The 18,031-nt window shown below is 39.5% G+C and overlaps 1 protein-coding gene and 1 long non-coding RNA gene across 4 annotated transcripts in view; one reads left to right on the top strand and one right to left on the bottom strand.

Annotated features, from left to right (window-relative positions):
* Positions 1 to 123: 123 nt before the first annotated feature.
* On the bottom strand, positions 124 to 6,639 carry tmprss5 (transmembrane serine protease 5). Of its 3 annotated transcripts, none has more exons than XM_074642378.1 (14): positions 6,498 to 6,639; positions 5,506 to 5,644; positions 5,053 to 5,133; positions 4,430 to 4,543; positions 3,941 to 4,076; positions 3,598 to 3,711; positions 3,460 to 3,503; positions 3,118 to 3,280; positions 2,787 to 2,971; positions 1,667 to 1,765; positions 1,399 to 1,541; positions 1,131 to 1,283; positions 242 to 288; positions 124 to 211 (listed from the first exon to the last, which is right to left on the bottom strand). In XM_074642378.1, the coding sequence occupies exons 1-13, from the start codon at positions 6,498 to 6,500 to the stop codon at positions 280 to 282; spliced, it is 1,383 nt and encodes a 460-aa protein (XP_074498479.1). In that variant the 5' UTR covers positions 6,501 to 6,639; the 3' UTR covers positions 124 to 211; positions 242 to 279. The 3 variants fall into 3 exon arrangements, with proteins under 3 accessions (XP_074498479.1, XP_074498480.1, XP_074498481.1); XM_074642379.1 differs by having other exon boundaries at positions 2,787 to 2,965; XM_074642380.1 differs by lacking the exon at positions 1,667 to 1,765.
* The window catches only part of LOC141771761 (uncharacterized), a 35,656-nt gene continuing 18,776 nt past the window's right edge, over positions 1,152 to 18,031 (top strand). Inside the window, exon 1 of the long non-coding RNA XR_012594768.1 lies at positions 1,152 to 1,291. This is a non-coding gene — a long non-coding RNA (uncharacterized LOC141771761). The remainder of the gene's footprint in view (positions 1,292 to 18,031) is intronic.

Genomic DNA, 18,031 nt, shown 5'->3' with positions numbered 1-18,031 from the left:
GAGGAAACCAGAAGCCACGTGGTGGTTGAAGGCAGAACTGCAGGTCAATAATCACACCAGGACACAGTTTTATAAGAGTCATCATTTATATTCAATACATGAAAAATATAACGTAGTCAGTCTGTCTCTATGTGTACATTATATATAACGGACATTTAAAGTAAAAATATCAACTATGATTTAAATGTCTCAAACAGTAATAATATCAGTATCATTATTATTATTATTAACAGTAATATCAGTAGCATCCTCTGCTATGATGTGTCTTCATAAGCCTCTTCAGTAATCCTGCAAAGAGAAAAAGTCATTAACAAGCAGTGTAGAAACTGTACTTATTTTTCATGTACAGTTACCAATTTTGTCCTGTTGCTGATAAAATTGTGTATATATATATATATACATATATATAATGGCTGTATGAAATTAATTAGGCTCTGATATTTATGCAGTGGAGTAAGAAATACTGTCATCTTTTACTCAAACAGCAATGTAAATATAATTAAGTAAAAATCCTGCATTCAAATTATCATCAAAATGTATCAAAATATGTATATACAGTATCTATATAAATATATATATAATGGCTGTGCATGATATTAATTAGGCTCTCTGATATTTATGTAGTGGAGTAAGAAATATTGTAATCTTTTACTCAAACATAGCAATGTAAAAATCCTGCATTCAAATTATCATCAAAATTAAAAGTAATCATGAAGCAACAGAATGACCCCTGTCGGTGTTATATTATTGAATTATCTTTATTATTGATGCATTCCTTTCTGTGCAAGCAGTATTTTAATGTTGGTCAAAGTGAAGCTGATTTGAACTATATTTTACACACTGTTGGGTGCTCTAATTTAAAACTAATGCAATTAGTCGATCAGAAGGAAATTAGTCAGCAACCTTGTTCTCTTTATTTTGATAATCGATTAATCTTTTCAGTCATTTTTTATTTGAAAACATTTCCTGGCTTCAGCATCTCAAATGAAAGGATTTGCTGCTTTTCTTTGTCTTTTATGATAGTAAACTGAATATCTTTGGGTTTTGGAGTGCTGGCTGGTCAACACAAGCATTTTGAGAATGTCACTTTGAGCTCTCGGAAATTTAGAGGGGCTTTTTTCACAATTTACCTCAATCATGTCGTAGATCCAACCCAAGAATTCAGCCACTTTGGTGTAAACTCCTGGATGGTTGGCCTCAGCACAACCTGTCCCCCAGCTGACGACACCCACCAGCCTCCACACATTTTCATCCTGGCAAACCAGAGGACCTCCACTGTCTCCCTGAAGAGGTAGACACACACACACTTCATTATGCCAGCGTTTCACGGTAAACAAATCACATAAGAGAGGATGGATCTTTAAAACGCCTCCGCAGTGTTGAAAACATGCATCTGACCTGACATGCATCCACTTTCCCTTCTGTGTATCCGGCACAAAGCATCCGTGGCGTGATCTCTCCATTGTACATGCAGGAGCTGTTACACTTCTTTGTGCTTATTATGGGAACTGGCGCCTCTTTCAGGGTGTCAGGTGAGTGAACTGAGCGAGAAGACACACTTTTTTAGTGCTGCTCTGTCAATACACTTTGCACACGCTGTCATTAGGTGTGAATTAGACTTGCTGTAGATGTAAATTGGTTTTAGTGCAGTGCAATAGCGTCTTACCACCATCAGGCTGTGTGTATCCCCATCCAGAGATCCAGCACTGTGTGCCTCCCGGAAGATCATAGTCGTACTGAGGCAAGCAGATGGGCCTAATTGTATCTAGTTAAAGGGGACATTTACATAATAATTCTGACAGGTTGGAACCACGTTTTTATTGTCATTAAGGCTTTTCTTCCACGCTGCTTGAGAGACATACTACATTTTTTCCCCCTGTTGGGGTTTTTGTCTTGTAATGGACTCCCTCAAGTTTACCTTTAACTGGAAATATGTGTGGGTTAACAAGTCATTGTTAATTGGGTCCCTTAAGTCCCCCTTCACTCAAAAATGTGTTTTGCTTATTGCTGCTTTTCTATGTTGTGCAGAATGATGAATGTGCAGACTTTGACACATTCATCTGCTGAAGGGGGGAAGGTTTCTCTGAGCTCACCTTAAATCTAAATTTAAAACCTGTACGAACAAGCAGGATTTTATGACACGTAAGCTGATAGTGGTCCAATATGTAATTTACAGAAATGTGAAACCTCCAGTGAGAAAATGAGAATCGATTTTTTTTCAGTGAAGATTGAGACATCTTGTTTGCAGTAGTTAAAAGTTTGAAATGAAAAAAAATATTTGCGTATTCATTTATTCTTGATTTTTCAGTGAGGGACAAGGAGTAGATGTAATTTAAAAATGTTTTTTTATAAGGTAATTGGATTTTTTGGGTGAAAAAAACATAGAAAGATTAATATTTGATGTCTCAAAATATGTCTGGAGGGGATCTTTAAACTTTGTTGAAGTTGTTTATGCCCATTGAACTTGTATAAAGAATTGATTCTACAAGATGTTGTTTTTGCAGAGAGTAATTTTGTGTTATGGTGCAACATATGTTTGTATCCTGTTGATTAAAAATGTATATCATTGTTCAGTATGGTTACAGAAGTTAGAACACCCTACACACCTGGCAATGATCGCTTATACCATTTTTGTGGTGGCCTGATGGAGGCTTGTTTGCTGAAATGTGTCACCATAAAACAATAGAACAGTAAACTGAGGCCATATTATTGACATTTTGTTGTGTTTTTGGAGTGCTTGCTAATGCTTTTGTGTGCAAAGCTTGTAAGGAGCCTCCCAGACTGACCTGAGAAATTCAGCGGGATCCGCAGTTTCATCAGGGCTATATCGCTGTCATGGCTCCTGTGATTATAGTTCTTGTTGTAAATGATCTTCTCCACGGCGTATCCTGTGTGCTGAGCCATTTTGGCTGAGCTGCGGGTGACAATACCGGCATAGACCACCCAGCTGGATACCTGAGGTAGCCTGTAGCTGACATTTGAGAAAAGAAAAGAAAAGGCAGATACTGAGAAGAGCGAATTGCTGTGTCCAGTTTGGTGCAGCTGTTAATGGCTGATTATTCTCCATCGAGTCTGTAGCACCGGACCTTTTAGCGCTGGTAAGGTCAGCTGTCTTACTTGTGCACACAATGGGCAGCTGTGACTACCCATTGACTGGTGATGATGGAGCCCCCGCAGGTGTGACGGTTGCTGTAGTAGAGGCTGACCTGCCAAGGCCACCTGCCCAGCGAGGCCTCAACTCCGCCGATTATCCTGGGCAGCTTCGCTCGCGTCCCACACTCTACACAGAGATCCATTCATCAAAATGAGTTGGATTGGTCAGAAAGTGCTGCAGCAAGTGACATAATTCACTCTGTCTGCTGCTGACATGAAGCTTTTTTTTGTGAAATATTATTAAGGAACTACAGGGCTTTGTGTTAGATGCAAAGTCAAACAAAAAGTTAAGTTTAATTTGCTCACCAAAACATTGCAAAGCGATAACCTTCCCCGTGATACAGTTCCCCCTAAATGAAAATAAATTGTGTAACTAATGATGCATAATTAAACAATTTTCTCTGCATCATTACGAGTATGATGTCCTCAGACAAATTGCCTTACCTGAATTGCCACATATTTTCCAGATTGCTCTTGTGTTCTGAGGTAATTTGTATAAAGCCATCAGTATAGTTTGGCCCGATATCAGTTAGATTCACTCCTTTATGCTTGGTCAGTCTGGTAAGAGAACATAATGCAAAATGGGTGGGAGTGAGTGAGATAATTCAGACACAACGTGTGAAGCAAGGTCGCAAATGAGGTATTAGCAAATTGTAAATAAGCCAAGCCTTCAACCTTTGTAAATCAGGCTTAAAGCAAGACTAAACTAAAAGTTAGTGAGTGGCCACTCCAATCAAAATCAATGTGAAGGGCTGAGGTGGTGTGTGATCCTGTCAGGGGTGCAGACCTCAGAGAACCAAGCTGCCTGCAGACCAGCGTTCCCAGTGAAGAGTTCCACCTCTCGTAGCACACTGGCAGCCAGGTGGGCAGCTTTCCCAGCTGTATCTCCAGGAGGGAGTTCTCCGGGCTGATTCTGTAAAACACTGAACCTGATTGATTGAAAATCCCTCCAGAGACAAGCTCTCAGTCAACAGTAATGAACGAGCCTCTTCTATGAGTGGGAAATGATTAGGAAAAACACAATCTATGCTAATGTAGTCAATACAAACAGATCATTATGTGTGATGTGTTCATGTCAGTCAATGGGCGTCTCTCAAGAGTGAACAAAAAGGCAACAAGAAGCAGCTGTTGAATGATAATTTTTGCTACTGTTCAACTCAAAAATCACTTCAAAGGTGACCCAGTATGATAAATCGCATAACAGTGTGCAACCACACGATCCTGCACTGTTTGTAAATCAGTGAAACAAACACCATAGAGAGGAGGAAACACAGACCTTTCCTGGGGTCAGAGATTGAAATATCTTCTGTCACGTTGCAGAAAGGCGTCTCCTTTGTGTCCCCAAGTCCCACTGGACTTTGGGAGTGGGAAGGCCTCAGCAGAAGTCTGACTATATGTAGATAAAGATGCAGTTAATCAGTCTTTTAATTAGCCAGTGAGACCGGCAGCAAAATGTTAGCTAGATGTTACCAGATTATCTGAATTAGTACCCAGAACAGACAAACTCTGTCTAGTAGATAAATACAATTGCAGATTAGAAAAAAAGCTCACTAAAACTCAAATTTGTTTTTGTAGCAAAAAGCTTCTAATATAGGATAATTTGCTGCTTTCCCTTGAATTAAGATACATTAAATATCTTTGAGTTTTGGACTGTTGGTCGAATAAAACAATTGGTAATGACAATAATTGTTAGTTGAAGCCCTATATCAAATTTCTTAAACCTTTCAAATGCTGATATTATATTGCCCTCAAAAATCCAGTATCTGACAGGCTCTGCTGACACCTGAAAATGTACAGAAGCCTGAGCGGCTTTAACAAGACATTTTTTCACATTCGTCTCAACAGTTCCTGGTTACAGTTAAGCTAATTTACTGATTCTATCTCAACACAATGACTCACCTAGAAACCAGACACCTACAGCTAAGCCTCCCAGTAGTCCAACTGCACACACCGCTGCCAGCAGCCTCACCAGCCTGTGAGCTAAAGAAACAATTAAGACTGGAGTTAACACCTCCTGATCCCAGATATGAGCTGAGAAGAATAATTAAATGTCAACTGTTACATTTATAGTACACTGACACACAGCGCAGCGACAGAGGCAGCTATATCCTATACATGCACCACACTAAAGAGATGAAAAGCAAATTAATACAGTGACACTTTTTTATTAAAAAAAAGCACTGCTTTACTTCTTATCACTTAACTGTGGATGGTTTGATTCAGTGCAAAGTCTTAATTAGGCTTGTTATTTATATTTAGGGTGGCATCCGTTTTGTTTGTTTTCTTGCACTGGTGACGCAAGATTGCTATTGTAGTCTGATGCCCATCGGGCGGTGCTCCACTGGAGCTTACCGTGAGTCGTAGAGTGAATCCCTTTTAACCAGCTCTGTACTCCCTTGGTCCTTGGGACTCCTGCTGTTTTCTCTGAATGAAAAGGATGGCTGACAGCCGCCGGGTTCTCAATCACTGACAATGTGTCACCATCAAGACTCTATAAGAAGTACAGTCAGCACGTCAGACATCATTTACAGCTTGTTCTTGAATTTTGGCAAGTTTGCTCACTTGTGACAAAAACTACCTGCTGACCGTCTGCTCCCTAACAGTGCACCTGTCAGGCTCTGTCAGATTTAATTAGGAGCACTGTAATCCTGGATATTAACCATCACTGACCAGTCCAGGTGTATAAAGTCAGATCTGTAGGTGTGCACAGGTGCGTCCCCTCAGTGTGCAAAGTATAATGAGCAAGTTGAGGTCTGTTTTGCGTCTTGTTCAACAAATTTTGAATTTGAGGTTAAAGCACATTTGCTACTCCTTTTCTCAGAAAAAGTTTTATCACTCTGGAGCGTGTGCGTGTTTTTATTGGGCTTACTCTCCAAGGAGCAGCTGTTTCTCTTAGCAACATATTGAGAGTATTACAGTAATTATAATAAAGCTCTCCATAGATGTGAGATGCAGACTTGGTATTATACAATTACAGTACAAAATCCATCTAAATAAATGGCACACCATCTGCTCTCATATTACTGTAGCACTTGAGTGTCGCTAAACATGTCATTTTGGATTTGGGATAAGCATGAGTTGCATATAGTGCAAGAGCACTTTCGAAAATCAGTGCAGCTGTGCAGCATAGGTCGTAAGATGCATGTGAGTTATATATAAAAAAAACAAGTAAATGTGACAGAAACAAGTGTGATACGAGTTCGCAGTGAACACTACATGTGTAACAGCAGGTGTTACTGGAAATTGTGACGGTGCAGGTGACAATGTGTGAGAGGTGTTGTCAGGATAGCATACATTAAACAGATGGAGCAAAGTGCAGTGAATATTTAGTCTCCCTTTCTTACCATGTTTTCCTTGCGTACAGTCCTGAGGAAAAGTCAGCCGTGTCCGTGCTCATCTGTAGGCCTGCACTGGAGGTAGAGAGGTCCGTCCCGCTCGCAGTTGATGCACCATTTGCCATTTAACAGAATGCAACTCTGGGTTTTCCCTTCACAAAGAGACAATGAGGTCAGCAGTGGTGCAGAGAATGAGGCTGTTGTTTGTCCAGGGGGGTCATGGGGCCTGTTGAAGCAAGCTGAACCAGGTCTTTGTAGGGGGGGAGCATCTCCAGAGATACCTCCAAGCTGACCATTGATAGGACAGCGGGCGTTGCTAGGTAACACTTTTTACCTGTGCCAAAAGATTGTCCATTTTCACCTGAGACATGTTATTACCTGACAGTTTGTAGGTATGGAGAAAAGGTCATTATTGCAGATTGTTGAAAAGTCTCATATCATGTCAATCCCTGTCATTTGGAATCCAAAGCTATCGTCTCTCAACACTCAAGAACAAAATGAAGTCTGTTCTGTCTGCCCGCTGACAGATGAGACTTTCTCCTCTCTCCGCACCCTTTTCACCAGCTCACAGTCAGACAGTTTATATAAATAAATACAGTAGAAAAGGTGGCTTCAAATAAACCATTAACTCTAAGAATAGTAGGAATAATTAATAACTGAGATCTGGTGTTTGAGGGAGATCAAAGCCCGTCTTCATGTCACCTCTCTGACGAAATGTTTTTATTGGAAAAAAAATCACTATTTTGATCCTTTCTTAGGTAAAATAATATTTAATACAAAGGTTGTTTATGTATCTCCCATATGCGTGGTGTGGGATTAGAGTCCAGGTGAAAGGAACAACTGCCAGCAAGAAAATTCCTCCTCGTCCGACTGTCAAGGCCGAATCCAAGAAATGGCTCAGATCTATTTGGCTCATCTAACAGGTGTCATATGGAATTATTCGGAAATCAAACACAGAGTAATGAGCATTGCAGCAGTGGTGTAAATTGCATGCGATTGGAGCAGCAGCTGAAATTCATATCGCTAGGGTTGTGAGGTTAATAATGTTTGATAATATTAGCATTGTGCCTAATTGTTTTCCTGCAGAAGCAAACAGAAGAGCAAGGAGAACATAGCTGCTGTTTGGTAATTTTCACAGGGATTTGATGTCTCCCTCTTCTGGTGCAATGTGTTTTCTCAGACAGCCGAGTCAACAGTGATTTACAGAGCTGCCATTCACTGGATTCACTTTGTTAGAAATCATTTGACGATGAATAAAGCCATTTTTATTCAGGGATATTCATATACCTGATCAGTTTTTCCATGAAATTATTTATCCTTTGTATAAAATACAATTGGCGTAATATGTAATCCTGGATATGATATGTAGGATATAGATATTTTACAATCATTTGGCAGTTTATTAGGTACACCTAGCTAAAACTAATTAAGTCTAATCCAACAGTCCTGTAATAAGTCCTGCCTTTTATGAAGGTTATAATATTCAGTTTTTGTTTGAAACTTTTGAGGCTGTGCGGTTTGTGGTGCTTTTGAATCGTTTTGAGTTATATGTAGTGCAGAAACAATTAGTTGATTAATCAATTAGTTAATTAGTTGATTGACAGAAAACAACTGCTAGCAATTTTGATAACTGAGTCGAAATTTTTAGACCTTTTATCAAGCAAACACACTAAATGTTCTCTGTTTCCAGCTCCTCAAATAAAAGGATTTGCTGCTGTTCTCTGTTTGTGTCACTTTAACTTGCATATCTTAATTCAATTAAATATCTATGTGCAGTTGATTGGACAATAACAGCAATTTGAAGATGTCACCTGGGGCTTTTGGGAAACTGTTCATGTTTCTTTTTGACATTTTATAAATTAATAATCTATAAAATCAACAGATGAATTGATAATGATAATAATCAGTGGTTGTAGCCACTTATACTTAAGATGTTTCTAAAATTTAGTTTACACCGCCCACATTTGGGGTGGACAAAGTATTGGAAACGCACCTCTCAGTAGAATACAGTTCAATTCAACAACACCACAAACTACAGCCTCCAAAATGATTGTTGGTGTTTTTGGTGTTATAAGAAACAACAACAACCACTTCAGTAATGAGTAGCATTATGTTAATCTTTTAATCAGAAATTTAAAATTCATGAGTAAATCCCTCCAATGACAACAATAACAGTCTGTCACCTTGGTGTCACAGACGCCCCAGTGTGGACTACGTTCATTCATTTATTCATGCACCACAGTCCACTGTGGAGAGGCTGGCTGCAGCCCAGTTTGGAGCTGCATCTATCTCTCTCTGCTATCAGAAGAGGAAGCACTCTCCCTGTTTGGTGTACTGAGATTTGATCAGCTCCACTCTTATCTCATCCGTTAGTATGTGGGCCTCTCTCAGTGTCCAAACCTTGAACATCAGATGCGGTCTCTCGGTCCCGCTTGGAAATCCCACAGTAGGTTCTAGCTGAGCAGAAGAGAGGGAAGCTTCTTTTTAAAGTTTGGACAGTGTTCGCTTCCACAGCTTTTTGCCAAAGTCCAGCCCAACAAGGCATTTATAACTGACTCATTGATGTGTGGGCTGTCAGGAGAGTTGTGCCATTGATGCTGTTGCCCATGACCTCTCAGCAGAGGCGGCCATTAAGGGTTGGAGCGCCCACAGTTGCTGGGCAGAGTGGAGCATATTAGGCACGATCCAAATACAATTTTGTTGTCTAAGGTAGTACAGCACTAAACTAAACCTTATAAAGTACCACTGTGCAGGATCTGGCGGTATCCAGTGGTGAGGGGAGGAGATTGCAACCAACTGAAGCCTCTCCTGTGCGCCAAGAATGTTGGAGAGCTACGGTGACCGATGCGAAAACACGAATATCCCTCTCTAGAACCAGTTGTTGTAAGAGTAGCGTAGGCCATTTGGAGCAGAGCCAGCGTGAGAGTATGTGTGTACGTGGGAAGTAAGTGGTGAAGCAAGACAGAGAGCGGGGAGTGAGTAAAGTTATCGACTCTGGCCCAAGCAGGAACAGCTAACAGAGTTTGGTTTGTCCCTTCTGGGCTACTGTTGAGACATGGCGGTGCAACATGGCGGACTCTGTGGAGAGGGGACCCGCTCCCAATGTAGATATAAACCGCTCATTCTAAGGTAACAAAACACCATTCTTATTTTCAGGTGATTATAAAGAAAACATACTTATTAATATTGCATTCCATTTCTGCCAATAGATCCCCCTAATTGAATAGGTAAATAGGTCTTTATTTTCACACAAAACACATTGCTTATCCTTTTACTCAAAGATTTGGATTGAAATTGCAGAATATTAATTTGCAACCGAACTGCCAGATTGTATAAAACTCTCTGGTTGAACCTGTCTGAAGCTTTAGCTCAGGGGTGTGCTCCACATGATGCTTTGGGGATACAAATTCTTGTTTTTTGCCAATATTTGTTAACATTTTTGGCAAATTAGCACAATTAAAAGTATGCCAGAATTAGCAATTTGTTGTTCCTGCTTGCTTAGTATCCACGCCAGACTACTCTGTGCTTCAATAATTGTATTGCTCTGCTGGCTGCCAGTGAGCTCTGCCTTCTCTGGAGCAGTAAATCCTCTGTGCTTGAGCCCTGCCTGCAGTCTGGGCCGGATGTTAGCTGTGGTAGCATACTGCTCTCTTGTGGTAGGTGTAAAGACTTACATTTAAGATCAGCTGAGGATAACCATGCAGTGAAGTCAAAGTAAAAGCTGGATTTATTATTGTGTAAATATTCACCAAAACCATGTTCATCAAATGTATGACGATTACTTGCTCAAATAGACTTTTTCCTTCTTCAATATGTCGAAGGTCACTGTTGGAGGTCACAGTTGATGAAAATGTGGAGCAAAAATGTCCGAGAAAAACAGCCATTTATAGAGAACCTATGCTGGACAGTTTGTGGCTTTTTAAAAAAAATCTTTGACACCTACTTTAATATAGTGGTTTAAGTGTGCAACATATTGTAATTGCACAACAATATATTTATGACAGACCTAAGCATGACAGCGCATGGTCTCATCATAGCGGCTAAATGGTATGCAGTTGTGTCTGTATTGAAAGTGGCAGGATGAATAAATAGCTGTCATGTATGTGTTTGTGTCTTGTCTTGTAGAGGCTAATGATAGTGAGGGTGGCTATAAGAGCAGAGCTGCTCCCCACCAGATGGTGGGTAATGTGGTTTGGTTTAGCTGCCCACCACGCTCACTCTAATTAAACAGAGGAGATTACATTAACACTGGCTCCCACTCAATCTGCTCCTCCACTGAGCGTGGCCTTGCACTGAAGGCGGGGTGGAGATCAGAGGTAGAGGGGTTACAGAGATGATTGTAGTTTGTGGAGTCAAAATTACGTATTTGCTTCAAAGCTAAACGAAGTAAGGAAATGAACGCTGGAGAAGGTTGGAAAGAAATGGTTCAGTCCAGACGGTTGGATCAACTAGAAATAACAAAGCTTTTCCCACACCTTTTACAACTGCTGTTGACTCTGTAAATGCCCTTGAGCAAGACACTCTGAGTTCAGTGGTCAGCAACATATCACACTGGATCTGCTGTAAAGCTCTCAAGTTATAACGCACCTGTAAAATCTTGCACATGGTCATAAAGCAATTAATTAATTGACAATGAACAATAAAACAAATTATGAATAGGGATTTAATTGGACAATAAAAAGTAATCATACAAATTATATCATTAAGAATTTACAGATGAATAAATCTGTATGCCAATAAGTATTTCAATTAAACCAATAAATGGATGACTAGATAGGTTGCCAGTAACAACCAAATAGATAATAGATTAAAAAAAAGCTATTTTTTTTATATGATAATAAACAAGGTCATCTCTTCTGAAATTCTAGTTTGATGTACTAATTTATGTTTTCTTTTCCATTTGCTGGCTCCCTTATCATGACTGTAACACCCTCTGAGTCCTTGCGTTGTCAAAACTTTGCTTACAGTATATGCTGTCATTTCTTAAGAAGAGCTCTCATTGGCAGCTGAACTTGCTGATGATGCATGTAGCTGTAACTTTGAAGATGGTTGAAGTGAATCATGCATGGCCACAAGTTGGGCAAGAGGGATTCCCCCCCCCCCCCCCCCCCCCCTTGTCAGGTTGTTTAACTTGAATAATTTTAGTATACATAAAAAGTATACATCATTTTATGTAGCAGAAATCTGATTAATTATTCTTTTTAATCATCATGCAACCCCTCAAACGAACCTTGTGACCCCTTGGGGGGGGTCCCATACCCACAGGCTGGAAACCACTTCCTTATGTTGTGCTGCTGCATAAACAAAGTGTGAAATACCTGCCAGATGAACTGTATTCTAATAGCATTTAAAGTGGCAGTAGGCAGTATATTTTTGGCATCATTGGGCAACAATCCCATAATAACCTTTCAGCATATTGTAATTCAAGTGTTCTGAGAGATAACTAGACTTCTGCACCTCCTCATGGCTGTTTTCAGGCTTTAAAAAATCTAGCCCGTGACGGGAGACTTTGACCAATCACATGTCATTTCATTGAGAGAGCGTTCCTATTGGCTGGTCATTTGACCAGAACTTGGCGTTCCTTCACCAGATTTCACAATGGCGGCCGCGTCACAAACTTTCTAATTTTACAGCTAAACCGTGCACTACAAGATGAGTCTGAAAACATTTGAGGTGAGAAATATGCATTAACGTAACATAATATTGATTCATATTTTATCAGTGCTGCCTAGTTTGACCGTTTGGTCGGAGTTCGCGAATGATTGACAGCCGGCTCTCATAGACGGCAGCTGGACAGCAGACCTCAGATCAGCTCTTACTGCTTGTTTTCTTCCGGGTGTGAAATCTTGCAGATGCCGTTAGGAACACCAGAGGACACCAGAGGACACTGAGGCACATGATTCTTTTTACAGGTTACCTGTTTCATGCACTACTGTCAGGATATAGCGACTTTCTTTTAATCATATTTGCTCCAATCTCGCCTACTTCAGCTTTAAACATAATGACAAAGTTGATGCTGTTGTTTAGTGCAAAGAAATGAATGGATTCTTAAATTACAGTTAAAATTAAGCTTAAATTATCCCTGTGGGTGGCAAAACTAAGTGAGCTGAAAAATCCAGAGCACTGGAAAACAAGAGCGTGTGATCTTTGTAGAGAGAAACTGCAGGGTGGAATTTGGCTGACGGGGTTGAAGTAATATAGGTAGAAAATAGATTATACAATAAAACATTCACAGCGTACTCAGAAGCTTTATGGTGAAATGGAGAAGATAAAAATGGAAACCAAAGGAATACATTGCACCACCACGATAACCTGTTAAATCCCAAAGGGATTAGGTGAATATAAAACCCAACATCAAAACAATTTACACTAAATGCTGCAAGTAGTTGTATTTGATAAGAAGTCTCACTTTCACTGTGCTTTTCAGGGAGCAGTGGCAGGCCTGATGTACTGATTCTTAGCTCCTTTCACATCTGGGATAAAACACAGGCCAGCTGCGGCTCTGGCAGCGTGCCATCAGAGGTCACCACAGAGCCTGGAGTGACTCCAGCTGTTTGCAAGTCGCCCAGATGACACATAAACTCTATAAACAGCTTGAGACTGTGAAGGTTTGTGGCAGAAGCCAATAAACTGTTAAGAGGAATCTGCAGCATTGTCGTTGTCCAGATGATGGGCAGGGCTATAGCGCTGTAAAAGTGTAATGTTCAGGTTGAATTAGGACCAGTGAACCAGCGTTCATGTGTAGCACCCGGGTACTTCTGTTGCCATTTTGCATGTGGAAGGACTGAGGGCCATATTTAAACCATCTATAGCGCATGGTCCAACTCCACTTTTGCTAGTTAAACAGCGCATAATCTGGGTGCAAAGTAGGGCGCAAGGGAGGAGGGTCATCTCCCTTTGCCACCAAAGCCTGGTGCGCCTGCACTGGGCAGGCGGATTCAGCAAATTGGAGAAACAAGCTGTTTTCCACTGAGTAAATGGATCTGCTTGTGCACGAAATGAAAGTGTGCGACAGATGTACTTTATGTGGTCCTTGGCCGGTTGGTCCTGTGCCTCCACCCAGTCCTCTGTGCCATCAACAACTCCAATTGACTGCATAGGAGCAATTTTAACTGCAGGCAGCACGGGAGGGCAAAATTAATTTTATGACGATAAGCTTAGGCTAAATATGATAAACATGTATTGATAAATAATGAAAACTGTATTACTTTACAATGCAACCCATGGGGGATTTGGACCAGCTGAGTGGAATCCTCCAGAGATGCATTACGCATGGGCTTGCAGCCGGGCACTGCCGGAGAGGCGGTGCGTAATGCGTGAGTCCATCAGCCTCATAATGCCATTGTTTAGGAGGAGAGGGTCTGCAAACTTTGAAGTAACCTACGTCTACACTCGCACACACAGAGGGATGTGGAGTGAAGATGCCACAGAGGCGTGTGTGCACTATAATCTCTGTAGTCACAGTAGTCATGCCAGTGACCAGAGGAGCACTGAGAGTGCGCTGCAGTTTGAACAATACAGAATGCCTGAGAGGCGTTCTTCATTATATTCATTAGACTTTGAATTGTCACCTGCCAGCTGAATTTTGTGTTTTCCTCAACATAGAGTAAATGCAAACATTGTTCTCGCGCCGTCACTGTATATAACTGAGGAGGAGCACTGCTGCACGTCCCTATGAGTGTAACAAGCGGAGTGTACGCGTGTTGTGAACCTGCCTATGGAGGCACATTTTACTATCTGAATAATTCCCTCAAGATAATAATGCGCCAATAATTCGCCCCCCCACACCTCACTTTAAGACCAACATGCCCATGGACGCTCACATAGGCGCAAACACATCGTGGATGCTGTGCGTGAAAATGACAACTGCATATATATATAGATATATCTATATCTATATATATATATAGATATAGATATCTCTATATCTCTTGAATCTATTTTAACACCTGAATACCACGTTGAGATTTATATTGCATGAATTGCAAGAGAGCAGGAAAGCCTGAACAGCTAAAAGTAATGGATAAAGAGTTAAAATAGTTATCTTAAGGAATGGATAGATAGTTAAAATAGATGGCTAAAAGTAATAAATAAAACAGTGTCCGCGTGGTCTTAAAAAAATGAAGGCCCTTAAAATGTATTAACAAGTTTTGACTTCTTGTTGTTTTCGATAATTTGGTATATTTGTCCAAAAAGAGGTTGTAAGTTTGCGTGAATTTAATCATTGTGTAGGTGCGTAGTGGGAATCTGTGTAGTTTATTTATGCAATCTTGCTAGATTCGACTTCACCACCGACTGACTGCTGCTTGATAATGTTCTCTTCACTACCTAGCTTATGAGGAAATGCAAGTTTTTGGACAAATGGTTAGAAGACAAGGAGTTTGAACCATGGCTCAGTCCCGTCTTTGTGTGTCTAGGTGAGGCATAAAATACTATGGCTTTAAAGGGACTGTTTGTAAGAATCAGAAATGCTTGTTAACAGCGACACCTGTGGCTGTTAAGTCAACGAAAGTCAGCGTCGGGATCGCGCTTGTGCTAACTCTACATAGACATGAACAAGCATCGATCAACACAGTGAGGCGACACACGTCAGCTAAAAGCACAATATCACTCTATATTTCACCTGCTTGGCAGTAATGTTAGCTGACCAGACGAAGGTCTCTCCATGAATCACTGCTGATCCCAGTGTTGGCTTTTCCTGCTTCAGCCTCCCGACCGCGAAACAGGGGAGACACCGGAGTTTTGGTCGGAGACGATAACGTTTCTTGCTGCGGAGCCCCGTCACTTCACAAGACACGGAAAACCTCTGTTGGTCTGGAGGAGCTGCAGCATTTATTTCTGCACAAACATCCACTGTACATTCACTAGATATTCTCAGAGCTACGAAGTCTTCTGCAGTGTGTAGTGTGCGCGCATGCACGTGAGGTGGAGCGAGCTGAGTGAAGGCAGGCAGAGGAGCAGAGTACAGCAGAGACTCCGGCCCTGGAGACCAAAGCTACGGTCTCCCCCGCGTCCTCCGACCGTGGCCAACACTGTTTAACAGACGGGCTTCACTAGATATAACTTTGCGGTTTTGGTGCTTCCGTGTAGTTTATGTTGGAGTCTCGTCTGAACAGCGTAGCCACACGCGAGCACATGGGACACCGACCCGGCTTGATTTATACGTGTAAGAAGTTACAAACAGTCCCTTTAATGATTTTTTTTTTTATGACATTATTAAGGCATACTATGTTTTTTTTTTCATGACATTTTTATGACTTACTATACAATGACATTGTTTGACATTTTAACTGCATACTATACGATGCTGATGTTGAAAAAGGTCATAGTATAGTATGTCAGAAAAGGTCACAAAGAAGCCATACTATAAGATGTCGAAAACAGTCATAGTATGTCGAAAAAAAAGCCATAGTATAGTATGTCGAAAAACGTCATTGTACTGCCCTTGCAATGCATTCTCTCTAGCAGAGCTAGACAGTCAGTTAACATTCAAAGTCCTCCAATAAACAAACAAGGCTTTTTTTGTGTTTTACTGGATGGTATCCTCTTCTGGATTTACTTTTGGCTGTAAAACTGAAACATTACAAAATTAAGGACATAAGTCAGGTAACTTAGTACACAAACATTAACACATCCACATAGGCTAGAAAGTAGGAATTACTCTCATAATTATGATAACAATACAGAATTTCTACCAAATATAAAGCAGCACTGTAATGTATGAAAGAACACAGCTCAAAAAACCACAGCTATTTCACCAGTCAATACTGAGCAGAACTAGCTACCCGCTGTAGCCTAACTACTAGGTAGCAGAGCACATGTTTTACCAAAACTATAAAAAACATACTAACATAATATTCCTATACAAGAATGGCTTGCTAATTATTTACATATATTACTTGCAGACAAATGTTCCCCGAGGCACAAGCGTGTAGAAACACTTTCAGCAGCAGCATGTATCAAACACTGTCTGTGCTCTACTGAAGCATGTGCTTAATTGCAGTGTGCCTGACTGCAGGCATGCCTCTGACCAGTAGATGGCAGCACACAATATGAACTAACACAAATGAATCACAGGTTTTTAATGTTTTAACCTTTTTTAGCTCACTTTTCAACTTATTTAACTTATAACTTATTTAAAATACAAAATTAATGTCAAAGGCAGCACAGTCATCAAAAAGCCATAAGCGAATAAGTATGTAGAAAAAGTATATCGAAAAAAGTTATAAAAACGTCAGGGTATAGTATGCCGAAAAAAAAACATAGCATAGGATGTCGAAAAAAGTCAGTGTCGAAAAACATCATAGTATAGTATGACAAAAAATGTCATAGTATAGTGTGTCCAAATATATCTTTGTATAGTATGTCGAAAAACGTCATATTATAAATGTCAAAAACGTTATAGTAAAGTGTGTCGTAAAAAGTCATACTATAGTGTGTCAAAAAAGGTAATGGTATAGTGTGTGTCGAAAAAAGTCATCAAAAAGCCATAAGTGTATAAGTATGTCGAAAAATCAAATGAAGTTATAGTATAATATGTTAAAAAGATTGAAAAAGTCATAAAACAGTATGTAAAAAAACCCTCATGGGATAGTATGTCGAAATGTTTTTAAGAAAGTCATAGTATAGTATGTCGGAAAAATAAAAAGTCATAGTACAGTATGTCAAAAAAAAGTCATAGTATAGTATGTTGAAAAAAAAGTCAGTGTAATATGTTGAAAAAGTAAAAAAGTCATAGTATATTATGTCGAAAAAAAACTCATAGTATGTTGAAATCTTTTTTTAAAAAGTCAGTTTTGTCGAAAAAAAGTCATAATATTGTGTCAAAATTATTTTAAAAAAGTCATAGTATTGTCTGTCAAAAAAATTAAATGAGGTAATAGTATAGTATGTTGAAAAAATTCATAGTATAGTATGTTGAACAAATAAAAAAAAACTCATAGTATAGTATGTTGATTTTTTTTTTTTTTAAAGTCATAGTATTGTGTCAAAAAAGGATAACAAGTCATAGTATATTATTTCGAAAAAAAGAATTGTATAGTATGTCGAAAGAAAAAAAAGTCATAGTATGTCAAAAAAAGAAAAAGTCATAGTTTAGTATGTGGACATTAAGTGATAGTAGAGTATCTTGGAAAAAAAAAAAAAGAAGCCATAGTATAGTATGTTGAAAAAAGTCTTAGTATAGTATGTCAAATTTATTTTTAAAAAGTCATAGTATAGTTTGTCGAAAAAAAAGTCATAGTATTGTGTGTCAAAACTGGAAAAGTAATGGTGTAGTTTTAAAAAAAATGAAGTCATAGTATATTTTGTCGAAACAAAAGTCATAGTATAGTATGTCGGAAAAAAAAGTCATAGTATGTCGAAAAAGTTTTTTAAAAGTCATAGTATGACGTAAAAAATATCGTGGCGATAAGGCTTTAAAAATGTATGGAGAGGTTTTTAAAAGGCATTGAATTTAACTGTTAGATTCCTACATATACCATGTAAATGGTTTGAATACAGTTATTACTAAGAGTAATGGATAAAAAGTGCTAAAAGTAATT

Source organism: Sebastes fasciatus, chromosome 7 (assembly GCF_043250625.1).
Source record: "Sebastes fasciatus isolate fSebFas1 chromosome 7, fSebFas1.pri, whole genome shotgun sequence".
Classification (NCBI taxonomy): Eukaryota; Metazoa; Chordata; class Actinopteri; order Perciformes; family Sebastidae; genus Sebastes; species Sebastes fasciatus.
The sequence above is the reverse complement of the archived record's forward strand: the minus strand, read 5'-3'. Positions and strand labels throughout refer to the sequence as shown.

Excerpts from the sequence above, each read along its gene's own strand:
- tmprss5 (XM_074642378.1), bottom strand. Across the intron at positions 5,134-5,505 it reads GATTCACTCTACGACTCACG|CTCACAGGCTGGTGAGGCTG; the intron begins GTAAGCTCCAGT and ends TTGTTTCTTTAG. Across the intron at positions 3,281-3,459 it reads TATCGCTTTGCAATGTTTTG|AGTGTGGGACGCGAGCGAAG; the intron begins GTGAGCAAATTA and ends ATCTCTGTGTAG.